The sequence below is a fragment of the Rhea pennata genome, chromosome 13, assembly GCF_028389875.1.
Source record: "Rhea pennata isolate bPtePen1 chromosome 13, bPtePen1.pri, whole genome shotgun sequence".
Taxonomy (NCBI): Eukaryota; Metazoa; Chordata; class Aves; order Rheiformes; family Rheidae; genus Rhea; species Rhea pennata.
The window spans coordinates 18,599,117-18,617,379 of NC_084675.1; the positions used below are offsets into that span (position 1 = coordinate 18,599,117).

At 41.1% G+C, this 18,263-nt stretch overlaps 1 protein-coding gene across 1 annotated transcript in view; it reads left to right on the forward strand.

The window, feature by feature from the left end:
• The first annotated feature begins 7,590 nt into the window (after nt 1-7,590).
• The window catches only part of CDYL2 (chromodomain Y like 2), a 59,076-nt gene continuing 48,403 nt past the window's right edge, over nt 7,591-18,263 (forward strand). Inside the window, exon 1 of the mRNA XM_062586410.1 lies at nt 7,591-7,671. Coding sequence (XP_062442394.1) covers nt 7,648-7,671 — 24 coding nt within the window. The 5' untranslated portion in view covers nt 7,591-7,647. The remainder of the gene's footprint in view (nt 7,672-18,263) is intronic.

Consider the following 18,263-nt stretch of genomic DNA (forward strand, 5'->3'; position numbering starts at 1 on the left):
TAAATGTAATATAAATGCATTTTCTTGAGTGAAACTCAACATAATTTCCCAGGGATCAAGATTCCTATAACTGCAAAAAAAGGCTCTCCTTAAAGAATGTACTCAGAAACAGTAACACAGATAATCCAATCAATTGCTGGTACAAGGGCCTGAGAATTGAGGCATGGATTTCATCCCTGACTGCAATTTGCTGTGATCTTAAGAATTATTGAACCTTGATACATTTCATCTTTCAGATCATCATGTCCAAGATACTAATATATTTTTTGTTTTGGAAAGTATTTTGAAAATCCCATAAAGAAGAAACTGGTTAAATACAGTTTTATGAAATATAATTTAAATATCCAGTTAAAGACTAGAAAAAAAAATGGAAAAAAAAATTTTTTTACTGTGAAAGTAATCAAAAACTGGCACAGGTTGTTCAGAGAGGTTGTGGAGTCTCCATCCTTAAGAGATATTCAAAATCCAACTGGGCATGGTCCTGGGCAACCTGCTCTAGTTACTCTGGTTTGAGCAGGGGAGTTGGACTAGAAGATTTCTAGAGGTCCCTGTCAACCCCAACTACTCTGTCATTCTGTAATAATTGTACTTATTTTTTTTGCAACACTTCTGATGCATGTTTTCACTTCTAAACGTAGAAAAATGGATTTGAATGCACCTTCTGGCTTACAAAGTCAGGTTCTCCATACTCACAAATATTGACATTACATAATCTTTTTCATACACTGATCAGGCTCCATCTTGCCTCTCAGTAGTAAGCAAACAATCTTTCAATTTTGTTTTCTGAATTGTTGTGTGTCCATGTATGATTTCAAAGTTAATGTTACAATCATGCAGAGTTATTCCTTTTCACTGGGCTCCTGTTGTGAATACGCTAATTACAGAGAGGATGTTTTGGGAACGGCAAATATAGAGACCCAAGCTGCACAATTAAACACAAGACATGTTATCACGTAACATATATAAATATACAAGCTGATGTTAAAACCCTGCCTATTTGCATATTAGTAGACATCAGTAGTTCAATGCAATTTTTAAGAACTAAATCTCAGGAAAAAAAAAATCCATTAGCCTACTTCTGTGTGGTAATAACACTGTGAATATTCCACATACTTCATGTGCAAGCTATAGGGAATTTGTCAAATGTCATCTCTTAAATAGACCCTTATGGTCAGCTAAATCTAACACTATTTTCTGTCCTGTCTAGCTATGTATGGATTCTTTTTACGATTCTAATATACCTTGTCCAGATATTATTGCTAAAACTTATTTTGACTTCCTTTAATTGGCACTGTGTAAGTTTCAAATCCCATTTTCCATTAGAACTTCTACAATTCTTAAGTGTTTACACAATTTAATTTTTGTTTAATAGAAGACACTACCTGAGCACTTGGACACTACACTTCACACTTGAATTTCCACTCACATAAAAATGAGAGCATAAACCAGTATCTCTAATAGTGGACCCTTGCCTGATGTTTCAGATACAGATGAGAACATGGAAATCATGTTTTTGATTTGCTCCTGTTTGGTTTTCCTAAATCTGGTGAAAATCCAACTGTTGAGCTGTCAATTTTGAAAGTTCTGTATAAACAAGAGTACCAATTTCCCATATAAAACTAACTTCTACAAGATCTACATTTCCCATTTTTCCTCTGTGCAGGAAAGTTAGCAAACCTTTCTGTTTCAACAGGAATATTTTGGCACCTGACTATTAGCTATCACAACATGTTGGGTGGAAACAATAGCATCTGCAAACAGGAGAGAACAGAATATGGATTTTCAATGTCATTGGAAGTACTGGCAAAAGGACCAATGCGTTCAGACAAAGTGAAAGCTAGGTTATTTTCAATGTTAGAAAAGACTCTACAACAACTAGCTTCAATTCTTGTTGCCAGACATGATTTTAGCTTCATAAAATAAGACGGTGAGTGATACAACAGTAAGCAAGAAGGACTCGAAAAGGAGAAGCAAGAGGAACCACAAAAGGAGAGATGAACATCGAAGGCACCAAAACTCACAGAAGGTAAAAGAACACTTCCACTGATTTCCATGATTTTTGAATGATGATGATCATTTATGTTCCAGAACAAGCATGCATCCTAGTAAAGCATGTTCTACAGTGGCTGTTATGTGGCTGTGATAATAAACCATGAACATACCTTTGCTGATCCACATCAGAAACCAATCCCGAGCCTTCTTTATCTGATGATAAGTCTTACTCACTATCTGGTTTTCTTCTTGTTCTTTTCAATGACTGCTGTTACAGAACACTGCCTGTACTGGTTTAGGGAAACACTTTTTTGAAAGCGAAGTCTCATTTACCAGAGTCATTTCTGTGCTTGCCTTTTTTTCTGACAATGATATACAGTATCTCTGTTTCCTTCTCCTTTGACACACCGTTCCATACTTCTATTTTTTAGGTATTTTTTCTCCATCTCTCTTTCTCACATGACGTCAGTCCGTTAAACTGATGGCAATGAGTTGATCCTCATTTTTTCAGGGAGATCTGTTAAAATCAATGGATCACGTGAATCAACTCACAGAATAAGGGCATGCAACATAGCTAATATAAAATATTTCGCACTGTTAGTAACTACCAAGCAAATACGTGCTAGGCAATGGAATTTCCTTACTTTCTAAATATAGATGAATCATGACAAGTATACACAACTGCATCATATAGATTCATAGATTCCCGTTTGAAGTATTAACCATGGTAGATACCTATGTCTTCCCCTATATATCTTAGCTGACATCCATTTTTTCATGTATCCTTGGTCAAAATCTTCATCTGATAGGAAGTAAAGATGGTTTTCAGAACAACTGCCATTAAAATACATATTCAACCCTGGAAAAGTTCTGTTCTGCTCACATGCTGTACACTAGCACATAACCATTACTTTGTTTTCTATATATTATTGTTTCACTATATTGTTGTGTTTCATATTCTGTTTCCAATGCTTCCTTTAGATGACAAATAATTGCATTTTTTAAGAAAGGTTTGGAGAAGTACATTAGCCTAGCATGAAAACCAAAGGATCACAACTACTTGCTTGCTTTCAAAGATAGCATGGCAAAGTACAAACTATAATGAGCATTTCCCAAGTCTATGTCTTCCTGTGCAAATCAATTATTGAAAAAATTGTGCTTTCCTATTTTCCTTTCATGATCATCTGTTCTCCAGTTTTTAGCTAAGGACTTCCTCGTCTTGCTTTGCAACTCCTATTCGATGTTGCATCTTTAATAATTCTTCTGAAAACTTTCTTGGAGTATTTTAGCCTTCTTTCAGACCTAAGGGGTGAGTACACAGCCATCACAATACCAAACCAAGAAATCCACTGCTCTGCCTATCACCCAGCCAGAACAGTGGCGTCATAAGTGACTCTCCTCTTCCTGCTGTAGAAACTCACCATTTCCTGTCAGCTCTTCCTTTATGAACTCACCGAAACACTTCTTTTCATCTTTACCCTGACTGGTGAGACATTTCTTCACATTCTGTTCATCCTCCCCTCTCTGGTTAGAGATAGACAACTTGTTCCTTTGTCCATTGCTTCACTTCCAGCTGCTGCTGCTAAAATATCCCATTCTGCCTCCCATTTTTTGCATACCCAGGGCTTTGCACAGCTTTCTCCTTGCATTCACCTTTGGTTTCTCATCCTTCTCTCCTTCCTCTCCCCCATGCCTTGTTTTCACCCTTTTCTCATTCAATTTTCATACTTTCCTGTCCCCTAATACAGGAATACTCTCCATTTCTTTGTTTACCAAACTATTCTCCCTCATCATTCAGCTTCCTTCTTAAGACACAATGCAGTCCTCCGCAGTGACTTTTCCTAGAGCTCACTGCCAAAATGCACTATTAGACTACACTCCTTGGGGCAGGAACTGTACTATTGACTACACAGTATTTCCAGTATTTGCACAGCACTGGGCAGACTGACTAAACAATCAATAATAAATCAATGGTACAGATATGATAACAATATTTTTAGCTTTCTGAAATATAATAGTTTCATTTCTAAGTGTATTCAATCCAAGAGATAATGCCTGTAATTAACGTAGTGGAAATCAGAGCATCCACCAAACCAAAATTAGTGTTCTAATGTGACGTATCGCACTTGGAACGTCTCCCTTGCTTGCATTGCTCTCTTGGGATGGGAAATAGGAGAAGGCGGCAAAACAATAAGAGTAATGAATAATCACATATTTCGCAAAAACGTTCAGTCGAGAGTTTGTAATTTGTACAAAAATCTGGATTTTGCAGCAATTTAATTTCAGAGTAAAGATATTTCCGTTTAAAGACAATTAAAATTTGTAAATATTTATTTCTAGAAAATCTGTCATCACAAACTCCAAAAAAATCCAATATAATAAATTTCCTTCTATTTTTTCCACAAAGACTCAGAGGTATATTGTGTGAATTGATTAGGATTAAAATAGAGATTTGTCGGATTTTTTAAAATCCAGAACTTTGTTTTCTGCTAAATGAATAGGAGAAAACACTGAAATCTCAATCAACTTTTCCTAGGTTTGACAATCACAAAAGTCCTCTTCCCACTCCTCATTATTGACTCACACACAACTGCATCCCAAGAGACTAGATAGTCTAAAACAAGGAATGAGTAATCAGGAAAAAGATGTTTCCCCTCTTCAAAGTATGCACTAAAACATTCATCTTTTCAAAACTTCCAAACTAAAATTTGTTTGGGTTGTGAATATTACAGCAACAATATTGACAGCGTTAACATAATCTAAGCACAGTACACAAAGTACATTCCCTTGCTAAAATATAGACCAGCTCATGGAAATTTCTTCCAATAAGGTGCAAGGCAGGTTCTTGTTTTAGCCGATTGAGAACGGAGTAACATAGAAGTGCAGAAAGACCAGGCGAATTATTAGACCTATCTTGAAAGACAGGACATACCTTCTTCTACAGCTTGGAAAGGGACATTTCTTAATTTGTTCAAGACATCTTTGATGCAAGTTACTACTGTAAGTGAAGGCAGCAATTTTAGAGAAGGGATATTTTAGAACACATTCGAAAAAATGACTCAATGGATTTCACTGCCATTTTGTTTACTTCTGTAGAAAGCAGCGTAACAGTAGATGTAATAAAGCAGATTTTAATTTAAAGAGGAATGTATTAAAATGTCTACTCATGGAACAAATACTCTGCTCAATGAGCATGCCAAAGAGCTGACTTGCTACTGTAAACAATAAAACTCAGTTTACTGTAAGACAAAATAATTGATTTGTTTTCTGACAATAGCGTCAAGGAGAAACTATGGGATGTGATTATTAACTTATGCATTTCTTGGGAACTAAAAATTTTTTCCTACACTAATTACTAAATTTGCTAAAGGTAAGGGTCATTTATATTTCTTAGTCCTTTCAACATTGTACTGATCAAATATCAATTCTCAGAAATCCAAATATTGCTGGCAAATTGGCAAGCAGAGAACAAATTTCCAGCTCTTTTTGGTTAAGATACAAAACTACTAGGTTTTAAGTAAGCAGAGTTGCTCGTCCTTCAGAATTCAACATTATCGCCTCATCTAGCAGACCACATAAACCATAAATGTCTTTAAGCTCCGAACTACTATAAGATAGTTTTTATTGAACTACAAGTCAATACTAAACTGGTTAGCTGGCAAGTTCATAATCACCAGAGGTAATATTCACAGTTCAGGAGACTGGGTCAATCAAAACTTGTATGTGTGTCTGTTATTTCCTACTTTCATGATAAAAGGTGGCAGCTTTCAGAACATCCATTATCAATATTTTGAACTGGAATCCTTTCAGTTGGAAGCGTCTTCAGTCTTACCATGTGTGGAATTTGCTGAAAATTTTGGTTGTAAGTGAAATTTCAAAAATAATTTAGTGTTCAGATTTACCAATGCTCAGTACCCACACTCATACCCACTGTTTTATGCTCAATAACCGGCTCCAATCTACTATTCGGATAATAGTCTGGATAGTGCCGAATCTCACGTTAACATGTAGGGCAGTGTTACACAAAGGGTTGAAATCAAAAGATGAAAAACGCCAACAAAATGACGACGAGCAGAAGCCACCACCGTAGCAAAGCCAAGCGGCACAGCCGCGAGCGTCCCTCCCTCGCGCCGAGGCAAGGGCTGCCAGGCGCGCATCAGCCATAAGGTGAAAACACGGAGTCCAAACGCCGGTACCAATTACAGCAGGATCTCTACGAAGCCAAGACGTGAAGGGCCGACCAGAGCAAAATCTGACGGTGCGCTTGCTTATCAAGAAAGCTAATACTGAGAGGGCGCTCGCACGTTACCTGGGGGAACGAATCCTCCCAACGCGCGGCTGGGGAGCCGCGGGAACAGTGCTCGCGACAGAGCGGCCTCCCCTGAGAAGAAGCCGTGTCCTTCACGCGGCTTTCGGTCACGGTGCTTCGCTAACGCCTGCCCCCGCACCCTGGTTTCCATCTCCTCAAGTCTCCACCATATCCGGTGCAAAGCGAAGCTTCCGCTAATGGTTTGCGGATTCACCTTGAATTATGGCCAGGTTGGTCTGGAAAAACCTCCTTGGCTTGGTGCAGGAGCAGGAGCCATCTGAGGGCGGTGGTGGGTCCCGTGCCAGAGCGGCCTCGCGTCGCGTGGGGAGGCCGCCGAGGCGTGCGGCGCCTCCGGGGGCACGCGGCCGCGCGAGGCCGCCACCGGAGACGGGCCGGAAGGTTCTCCGATGGAGAACCGCGCTCACCTGGCGTCGCGCGCCACCGCTTTTGGCGGCACCACAGCGCGTCGGCTGCCCTGCGCGTCTACGCAAAGACCGAGGGGGAAGAGGAGGTAGGTGGCTTCCATTTCCTCGGGAGGGCTGGCTAACTTGCAAAATGGCTGAAAGGGAGCGGGAGAAGCCTCTCCTCGCCCGGCGGGGCTGGCCGTGGGGCGCCCGGCAGGCCGGGGCTGGGGCGCCCCTGCCCGGGGTCGCTCCGAAGGCGCCGTGGGCGCCTCCGCTTCGTGGCCGCGGCCTGCGGGCGGCGGCGCGGGGCGGCGGCGGGCGCGGGGCGGGCGGGCGCGGGGCTGCCCGAGGCGGCGGCGCGGGGCCGGGGCCGGGGCCGGGGCCGCCCGCGCCCGCCAAAGCACCGTGACCTTGGGCGGGCGGCGCGGGCCCTGCGCGCCGCGGCTCCCCGCGCGGCCTCGCTTCCCCCCTTTATTTTTAGGTTTTGGGGGGCTTGGGGTGGGGTTTTTCCCCCCGCCTCTTTTTTTTTTTTTTTTGGCCGCGGAAAGAGTTTGAAGTGCTCCCGGCTGGCAGGGGGGGAAGGGGAGGCCGGCTGCGGAGCGGCCCCGGGACTTTCCCTGCCGGAGGGCGCGGGGGGAGCCGCGGCGGCGCCCCGCGGGCGGGGCGGGGGGCGGCGGCGGCGGCGGCGGCGGGAGGGGGGCGCCGGCCCCGGCGCCGCGGGGGAGACGCGGCTCTCGGCGCTGTGCGCCCGAGCTGCTGCTGGTTACGCCAGCCCCGCCGCCTGCCTCGCTGCCGCTCCTCGCCTCTGATTCTGCGCACAGCCAGCCCCGAAGCCTGTCATTCTGCAAAACACAGTTTACTCAACAGAGAGCGAGCGAGTGGGGGAGCGGGAGAGGTGGAGAGAGGGAGACGGCGCGGCGGAGCCCAGTCCCGCAACCCAGCATGGCTTCGGGGGACCTTTACGAGGTAGCGGGGGGCGGCGGGGCGCCGCGGGGCGCGGGGCGGCCGCGGGGCGCCGGCCGGGGCGCCGCGGCGGGCAGCGGCGGCGCGTTCGGGAGCCGCTCCGCGGAGCCCTCCTAGTTCCCCAAGAGCGGAGGAAATCGCCGAGGGAAGGGCTGGGCTGGGGGGAAAAGGGCTGGCGTGTGTGCCGGGGGGGCAGGGAGGGATGGAGCGGCTCCCCTCCCTTCCCGCTGCCTCTCTCTTTCTCTTTCTCTCTCTACTTTCCACTGGGCTCGATCTTAGCAGGCCTTGCAAGAGAGAAGGAGGAAGGAGTGAAGGAGAGCGAGAGTTAGCGGTAGGATGGGGAGGTGATCGCAGTGTGATGAGCCCGGAGAGTGGAGAAAGTCCAGGTAAAGTCATAGGCGCTCTGGACGTGCTGAATGTGCAGATTAGTGCGAAAAAATGCGCCTTAGCGCTGCCGGGAGGCGCAGGGATGGAGGCGGCTCTGCGCCCGCTGTGCAAAGTGCAGGAGCCGACGCCAGGTTGCTTCACCTCGCGCCCGGGGGGCGGCGGGGGCGGCGGCCGGGCCGGGCCGGGCCGGGCCGGGCCGGGCCGGGCCGCGCGGGGGGCCGCGCCCGCGCAGCGCCCCGCGCCGCATGGCGGCCCGCCAAGTTCGGCCGCGGCCCCGCGCCCGCGGCGCCGGGCGGCCCAGGTGCGCGGCAGCGCGGGGGTCCTGCGCCGCCCCTCGCCGCGGCCGGGGGGCCCGGCCGAGTCGCGACCTGCGGCACCCCGCTCTCACGGCCGGGCGCTGGACAAGCCCAGCCGCGCTCGCTGCGCCGGGGCACACGGCAAGAGAAAACAGCCCTTTTTTATTTATTTTTTTTAAAAAAGGAAGACCTGACTCTGGTGGTTCAAATATCTATCTCCAGTGCATGGAACCGAGGTGGAACTCCACCATCTACACAGCCCACAAAGAGTAGATGTCCTGCACCAGCACTTGGAGCAGGACACCGTGGGCTCCATGCTCCCTGGTGAAAGGACAGTTGCTGCGCCGCTGCTGCCGTGGCTGCCGGGAGCGCGCAGTTCAAGGGCTACCACGAAAGCGATCGTGTTCTGGTTGGACCCATGTGCCAATGGTTCGGTGCCGCTCAAACACCAGGGTACACTTGGTGTAGAGTTACTGCTGCGGTAGATGTGGTTGGACTTACCATCATTTTGATGATCTGGTTTAGGTTCCTAAGTGCAAAAATTGGAGGATCTGCTGGGTTTCACATAGACAAAGTTTTTACTTTGTCATGATATTTTAAAGTCTCTAACAAAGGTCACAGTTAAGGGATGACATTGCTCTATTCGGACTTTATTTCACTGAATGGGACTCAGACCTTCTTTGAAGTGGAAAGCACTTACACTCTCCTAAGTGGTGTTAAGTGCTCAGAAGCACATGATGATTTGAGTAGTATCATTGACCTTTTTCCCCACCATTTTGCCATAGTTGTCAAATGAGTTTGTAGTTGTAAGGATACTGTGTATCAACTATGTTACCGCTGGGACTCCAGCCTCGCCAGCAGGAGTTCTATGAAGAACAACCTTGACTGGCAAAAGTTAGTGATACAATTGCTTATTAGTAACTTTGGGGATGTGTAGAGAATCTTGCCTGGTTTGTCCAAGTTTTCCATATACGTCTGGATTAGTTCTGGAAAGAAATAAAACTAGAACCTCTTGGGTTAATGGTAGCCATGTTGTTTCAGCTCCTACTCATCGTTTAAAATTTCTGCTCTTTTAAGATCTTTGTGTTATTACAAGATGATGATGTTTGGCAACTGGATGTGGGCTGTGTGGCATATAGGTACAGCTGCTCAAGTAAATACATGGCAGGAAGATGTTGTGTGAGATAGCAGACTGCTGACCCGGGCAGTCAGTTTTCAGCCCAGTCATTTGCAGGCATTTGTCTGCAGCCGTTACTGGCTAAGCTGCAGACTGCACCAAGGCATTGTCAAGTGCTGTGGTTCAAAGACTCTGAATCACTTCCTCTCTTTGTTATTCCATTTGGACTAGTTTTGCTTATCATTGTGTAATATGGAAGAATTTATCTACCAGAACAGGTAAGTAGAAGTTTGGCTATTCATTTCTTGTTTGGGATGTTTGGCATTAATACAACCTTTTCAGCTGGGCGTGCTTTGTTAAGTGTTCATCTACCTGTCGGACACTGCAAAAAGTATGTACAGGGCTCAAATTATCAATCTAGCTACGTATTGCGTATTCACTGTGAAGTTCTTGTGACAGGGGCCAGAAGAAATGTCTAGAAATGTTTTTATGCTGAATAGGTAGCAAGTTTGCAGATGGTAGCTTTGTTTAAACAACAGCTCAGCTTTGCTTCTTCCCATCCCAGAAACCCAACCGCATCAAAGGAACTCATTAGAAAGGAGCTCTTACAGGCTGGGATGTCCAATACCAGTTAGACCACACGTGAGATGAAGCTATTCCCACCAGCACTTTACGCTTTCAGAGCTGACACCTCATTTCTTGCTTGGATACACCATTGTTTTCTGTCCTTCTTTTCAACAACTAAAACATTATGAGGCTGGCAGGATGATCACTAAACAGTTTCAAGATTTTATCTTGAAATATGTTATTCTTCTGAATAATGTGGGGTTTACGGAAATATTTTAAGTCATACTACACTTGATTCTTCTTTGACTCCATTAGTAACACCTGAGTCCTTCAAGGTTTCTTACTGAACTTCAGCAAATGAGTCGGTGATAATTTTCTCTGCAATTCAGAGTGCTGGCTGCACTACTAGTGGCTGCAGAATTATTTTTGTTAGAGCTGACAGTGGTCCAGGAGTCAAGAAATTATTATTAAAAATAATACATTTTAATACATTAAAAAGTAGAGGGTCCATTACCCACACTAAGTTTTGCTCATGTATTGGTGGCACTCAAGAAACTTAATTCGGTATGAAATTCACAGTTTTAGAAATAAATGTAACTATTTCTCCTATCAGTCCATCCATTTTCTATTGTTATGTTATTTTAGAAGATTTTTCTACCTTTTAAACTTAAAGATAAATTCAATGAATATCTTAATATTAAAGCTAATTAAGACCACAGACAAAATAACATCAGTGTTCTGTTAACTGGGTGCCTTTTTCCAGTTAGAAGTAGCTTTAAATCATCTGAAGTATGTCCTATTATATTATTTTTAGGACCATGAAATAGTTATCAATTTATTCTAGAAATTAAAGAATATGGGAATTCTGTGTTTACTAGTAGTCAGTTCTAGATTTGTGTATTAGAACCAGGACATCGTCCATTTAAATAGAGTAGCTTCCGCTTTATATGAGAAGGTAGGTGTTAATTTTGAAAGAAAACCAAAATTTTTATTTTTCTGTAAATATAAAGACTTCTATTTTAACAACAAGAAATGTTGTATATATTTTAGTATAATTCCCAAGTTAGATAAAGTGCTAGTTTGCTTGACTTCCATGTGCTTGGGACTTCAAGCTTTTCTGAGTCAGTGGAAAATTCATGGAATATTCCTCTGTCCTGTCCCCCCAAGAAAGAGATAATCTGTTAAATATTAAAGTGCTATGCTGCATATTTCTTAGAATTAACAAGCTAACAGTAAAGGACTAGCAAAAGGTCCTTTACAGACCTTTGCAGAGGCCTTTGTTAAGACATCCCTATTCTGCTTTATGATTCAAATATATTGTTGGATGCGTTGACAGAAAATCCCATTAATTTTGATAACAAACAAAAACAGTAATGTGTTTGAAAGTGAGCATCAATTTTGTTGATTCACATTAAAGTTTTTGTCACTGCTTTGGAGTAGTAACATTTTGAATTCTCCATCTTGAATTTGGTTCCCACATTATCTTCACTCAGATGGTTTACTCACAAAGGCTGTGATATTAAAATATATGACATGGTTTTACAGGAAAAAATATTTAATATGAACAGTGCACCTCATTTTTTTTCCTAGCACAAAGCATCCTGTTTAGTATAATAAAGTTCAACTTTATTGATGAATATGTAAGTTATCAGCATCTTAGAAATGCTCATGAAGCTGACACTTTTTCATTTAATACTTTGATTTTTCAAAATTTAGATAATAAACACAACTATACATTCAGGGACAATGATGTTGAAATCTAACATGTTATTTTAACATCGTGTTAGATTATATTACAACACCTTAGGGGAGTGATCTAAAGATTATAGCTAACTCTCTGAAATGGACTGTCACATGCATATATTTCTGGATCACAACAATAAAATCACTTTTAAAACTCAGCAATTTCTGCACTGAAGTGTCCTCTGGGAAAAATGACTTTTTTAAAAATGGTATCTTCCCATTAAAGTTATCTGATACCCATGGATAGGAGGCTTGTCCACCTTAGTGACAAGTCTCAATTAAATCTTATGTCTGTTTATACAGCTGTGTAAGAATGAGCTGCAGCTTATTTTAGCTCATGTGATCCTCCAGAAAGATAATTTATTTCCAGATAAGTTACAACATCACTCCTTTATACCTGCACTCAGGTACCAGCAAAGTCAAAACCTGAAGACAATATTGGCACTATTTGGCCTGCTGAATCCTTACTACATGTGCAAACACGCAAAACACAGAGAACATGGCTGAACTTTTAGATGATAGGTTTAGTTTGAAGAAAGCTGAGTTTGGAAAATACCTTTTGTTTTACAAAGTGAGGAAATGCGAGTTGTTGAGCACTGTGGCTTTCCATCTTACTTTTTTTTTTTAATGTAGTCACTTTTTAGAAGAGAGACATACTTAAACCTGCTTACTGAAGACTTCTGGAAAGCAGGAATCTATTTTTAAAGTACCTGAAACATGTAACCTCTGTGGCAGAGCTGATTTGCAAGAAAACAGGATTTTTAAGGAAACATTATTATTTCATATCAGCTTAAATAATGATTTTACTGCCATAACAGTTCAGCATTGAGGGAACAGAGTGATGGCACAAGCAGAAAACAGGGACTTAAAGTGTGATGGTGGGGATACAGAACAGAGTTAAGCATCTGCTCCTGCTGCAGAATGGGAAGCTATGGATGCAATGCTGACTTCAGTAATACTAGGCATATTCCCAACCACTAAGCATCTGGTCGTCTTCAAGTAACACCATTGTTTTTTCTAGTGGAAAAGCTTTATCAACAACTATTTTGAAGAATCAGCTATTTATCCACACACTGTTATGGAACTATTAGCAAAATCAGTTTTTAGAAGACAACTGCACTCAAAATAAGGTAACTTGTGAGCAATGCTCTACTCAGTAGAAAATTTGCTGCTTCATGAAACTTTTCAGAATTTACTTCCAGGTTAGGTGTGGTTTGCATACAGTGCAATTTGCATGCAGGGCAGACGGTAGCCTTTAATCCTAAACTGAGCAATCATCTGGATGATAGATTAAACTGAGGTATAAAGCCCATAAGACAGAGTTAACCTGAGGCTCCTTCTATCCAAGTCCTACAGTTCCCTAAATTAAAAATATCAAGTGAGTTTCAAAAGCGTTACTGGGTAACTCTGGCAATATTCATTATCTTACCATGAAATTCCAGCATCGAGCTGCACATGGAACATTACAATGCACATAATGACCATCTTGTTTACCTGCAACGTCACCGTGCTACCACTACTCCAACTTCCTCATTACATTGTAAACTGGCTGGCATATTTGGGGATACTGAAAGGTAATTGATTTCTTATGCATGTTACAGTTTAGTTACAATCTTGGTGAAGTGCTTTATCTGGATCAAGTGTAGTTTGCCTCAAGAAGATACCCATCACAAGCATCTCTGGCTTGGAAAGGCTACTGAAAATAAACTCTGGAATGCACATGTACACCTAAATGCGTGCAACGAAGCCTTTCCCCCACCAAAGACACTGAACTGAACAGGGTTCCCTTCACTGTCCAGGTTCAGTGTTTCTCTTTACCTATCAGGATAAAAATGATGTAACTTTATGTAACGCTTTGTGAACGACAACCATATTTTATTTGGGATTTGGTCTTTAATTCGATATTAAAACCAGTCATAAAGCCATTATTTAGTAATTGTTTCTGAAAGATAAAATATTTAGAGAGAGACTAGTTCAAATAATAGCAAGATTTAAATGTGATCTAATATTGAGAGAAATTGGCTGGGGGTTTTTTACATCAATGGAGTAATTGTGATGGCTAACTATGCTGTAAATAGTGTTTCTTTGTCCATTCATTTGACTTTTAGCAGTGTTACAGTTTCTTGGCTCTGTACATTTTCATCAGTGCAATCCCTTTTTTTTTGTCCCTCCCTACCCATGTACTTTTCAAAAAATTTTTGCAGTCCATTTTATGACTCTGGCATCTTGACACTGACAAAAAATATTAATTAAAAAGTAACCTGTTCTTTATGTCCAAACTATTGGAACAATATACTGCATCAGAGAGTGTACTATGAAATATTTATAATGTAAGGGGAACTGGTAGTGAGGTATATGAATGCTGGCTTGCTTTACATTCAGGAAAATAAGATCATTCTTCTGTTCTCCACAAAAGAAAAATTGTCCTTTTAGCCTGTTTAATACCAATGTCACATTCTCTTTGTTTATTATCAAAACTTCAGGCTGGCAATACTGAAAGGCTGAAGGAAAATGCACCTGCTTTTTTTGATTACACAGCGAATACATAGGTTTTGGTATTATCTCATTATCAATCAGGATATAAAATAGTCAGGAAACTATTAGGTTTCTAAAAACTTTCTTGAGAGGTTGATGTGATTGACCTGTGTAGGAAGAAATGATTCTCTCTGAGGCTTACCAGTAAAAGAAGGGGGAATAGATTGACTATTACAGTATTATAAATAGTAGCAATGTGATCAGCAGACTACAACAAAACATTAGCATAAAAACAGCAGAGAAAACATCTGTCAGAAGTCCACTTCTCTTTGAGAATAACAGTCGCCCCACTTGGACTTTGCTGGATTTCTTACAGACCACTCACAAAGCTCACAGCCCATTCCTTTACAGGGGCAAAACAGGGACAATGAGGATACTCTCTTCCATAATGCACTTCACTGTATTTATTTAGATTTGTGGATTTTATTCAGAATTCTCTTATAACAATGTAATCACTTACATCTGGTCAGCACCCAGGGGATTAAAAAGGAGGACCAGTAAGCCTGAGACCCATTGTATTCAAATTAATAGCACCTATAAAAATAAATTGAATCAGCAGATATATGGGAATATGTCTTGGTTTGGAGAAGAGTTAACATGACTTCTAAGAAGAAAATCACATCTCACAGATCTCTTAAAGTCAATGAACATATGGATAAGAAAAGTTCTGGCTGATGTAAATGGATTTTCAAAAAATCTTCTGATAAGATCCCAAAGGAGCAGCTGTTACTGAAAAAAAAAGGAGGATTGGTCATCTGGACTACTTGGTTCATAGAGAAGAACCAAAGGAAGCAATGAAACGAGGTTATGACAGAGTTTCCAAATATCAGTACTGGGACCTGTGCTATACAACCAAATTGTAAATTATTTGAAAATAATTGCATTTATTGCTGATAATTTACAGATTATTATTAGCATTGTCAAGAGGAAAGTTGACAGTGAAGAGCTGGATGATAAAATAGCAATTGAAATTCAGTGTTTATAAATTCAAGCTAGTAATCAAGGGAAAAATAATCCTGACTATACATGCACAGCAATGAGCCCTTCCTACAGTAGTAGCTATTCAGGAGAGAGATCTTGGAATCACTGTGGAAAGTTTTTGGGCGTGTCTATGCTAGGATTTTAATTTGGATCAGATGCTTTCTAAATGGATCTCCCTCTGATCCCCGTTTATCCACCTCGGCTCGCATCATGGAACAGTCTCGGAGAGCAGGGACTGCATTCCTTTCAGATGAAACTAAACCGGAAAATGTGTTCCAATTCCTAATGGGTATCCAGGCCATGGGACCAGACTACTGCTTATCAGAGGTTAACTTCCTGAGCTGTGTGTAGTGGAAATACCAGGTCCTCAACACCTATTGCTTCATTCTATAAGTTTGTTTCTACTTGCTAATCCAGATGTGGTCTTTGAAAAAAATCAGCTCAGTATTTAAGCACAGAAAAGCAGAATTTTGGTGTTATTAAAAAAAGAACTGAGAATGGAAGAGAAGAAAATCATCTTTACATCATTGGGGAATACCATTGTGCATCTTCAGTACTGCAGTCATTTCAAGAACACAGCAGAACTAGAAACAACGCAGAGAAGGGCAAGTAAGGCATTGCAAGGTATGAATGACTGTCAGTGAAAAGGTATCTTATGATACCTCTCTGGCTGGCTGAAGAGGTGATTGAGGAAGATATGAATGGCATGGAAAAGACAAATGGGGATGATTAGTTAATCCAGTGATGAATGCTATTTCTTACTGCACAAGAAAAGACATGCAGCAAATAAAATGATCAGGCAAATAACTAAGACAAAAGCAGTAGTTCTTCACAGTATCTAAATCAGGGAGCTCATTGTCACAGGATGTTGTGGAAGTCAAAACTATAAATGGTTTCAAACAATGGTAAAATAGCTTCTTGGAAGGTAGACACATTTAGACCTTCAGCACAAAAAATTCTTACACTTAATTTCCAGGAGCTAGGAGGGTAGACCAAGGACAGCACTTACCCTACAGAAGCTGTTTTCCTAAGCACCCAATACTATTTTCCATTAAAACATATAAAATGTTGAGCTAGATGGACCTGTAGTCTGACCCTCTATGGCAGTTCTTAGTTTTGTATATACGGCAGTCATTAAACAAATACAAGTATTGACTAAGATGTTGATATGGTCTGCAGAGATCACATACTTGCCTGACAAATTGTGCTCTAGTATTTTAACAGATGATCACTGCTAATTAGGGGGTTCAGTCTCTGACACAGAAAAAAAAACAGTTTCTGTTTTAGAGACCTCACAGTCTAGACTTCCAACAAGATACAACAGGTGGAAGAAGCAAACAAAAGAGTAGAAGAATGGAGGAGGTTATGAAGTAATGTTAAAACAAACATTCAGGATGACGAAAAACAAAGTTCTGACTCATTGCCATAGTCTGCCTAAAGCTGGGGTAAGAGGGATGATGGTAAAATGATGGTAAACTAGAAAACATTTGAGTAAATGCATAGATTGAGGCAACTTCTCAGATCGTTGTTATTAGAAAGCTGCATTAATGAAAGAAAATACTTCTAATGATTGAAAATAGCCTTCTCCTACTTTATGAGGAAATTATTTTGAGATCTAAAAGAGCTTACTTATAAATTTAAACATTTTTATTTTTGGATGTTCTTCACAGGTTTCCCTAATGTTGTATAGGATTGTTAGGATACACTTATAATCTTTCAAGGTCTCATCTGAATGTAATTAAAAGAGCCACTAGCTTTCAATAAACCTACCAAATTGCTATTTTGTTATTTTCTTGCCTGTAAATGGTGATTACTAATATAATGAAATAGTCTGACCTTTAACTGACGGGTTCTACTTGTCAAATTCTTTCAGATGCACCAAAATTAACTTTTTTTGACATCACTTTTTTTGACATCACTTTGCACTCACTACAATGACCAGTGGTGGTCTAAACTGTGATCGGATATCAGGCTTAACTATGAAGGAGAGAGCTTTGCTTAGGTATTGTACTAGTTTTAGTAATAAGAAGGGGATTACAAAACAAAGTATGACATTACATAGCTTTTTGGAAGACTATTTTGTTAAATTGGTTTGACTGTGCTAATGAACTTCCCTTGAAACGGAATACAGTTGAAATTTGCTCCCATAATATTTTTGAAACTGTTAAATATTTTCCCTTTCTGGAGGGGGTGCTGTTTAGCAGAATACAAAATCACATTATTACATCAGTACACTTGATGAATTCTTCTTACAAAAATCTTCTCAAAAGTCTGTTTGTGATAGGTTATTAGGTGTTTTAGCACACAAAATCTGATAAGATGGTGCTGGGGAATTTCTGCTAAATACAGTTCACGTGGAAACAAAATGAACAGTAAAGCTTGCTGTATTTTCAAACTCTTAAAATGCAAAAGATATTGGTCACAAAGTTTTCGGTGACATGTTTGCAGTCCCGTGCAAACATGAATGTATTTAGGATGATACAGTGCGAGAAGGCCGCCTTCAATGAGAAGTGGCTGAATTTGATTGCTTCTAACTAAGCAGACGAAGTAACAACGTTCTTGGTCCAGTTATGGCAAGATGTAATAGTGTTGGTCTAAGTTAAATAGCAACGTATGTCAAGTATCAAAATTCATCATAGGAAAGAGGATCGAGACATTCTGCATCACAAATTAAATACCAGCAATTATAGGAAAAAACACATTTATAAACAAAAATGTTTCTGCAAAACTCCAAGGGAAAGAACCCAGAAGTTCCTGAAACAATAAATAATGGTGATCATGACTGATGAAGAACAACTGAAACTTTACAATTTGACTGCAGTAACTGGAAACTGGATTATAATAGAATCTGGGTGCACAAACTCAAATTTTTCACAAAAATGTTAAAATAGCTGAAAAGCAGCTTCCACTCTTGTACAATTAAACACTGCCACTAGTTCATAATTTTCTTCTGTGCTGAAATGTCAGAA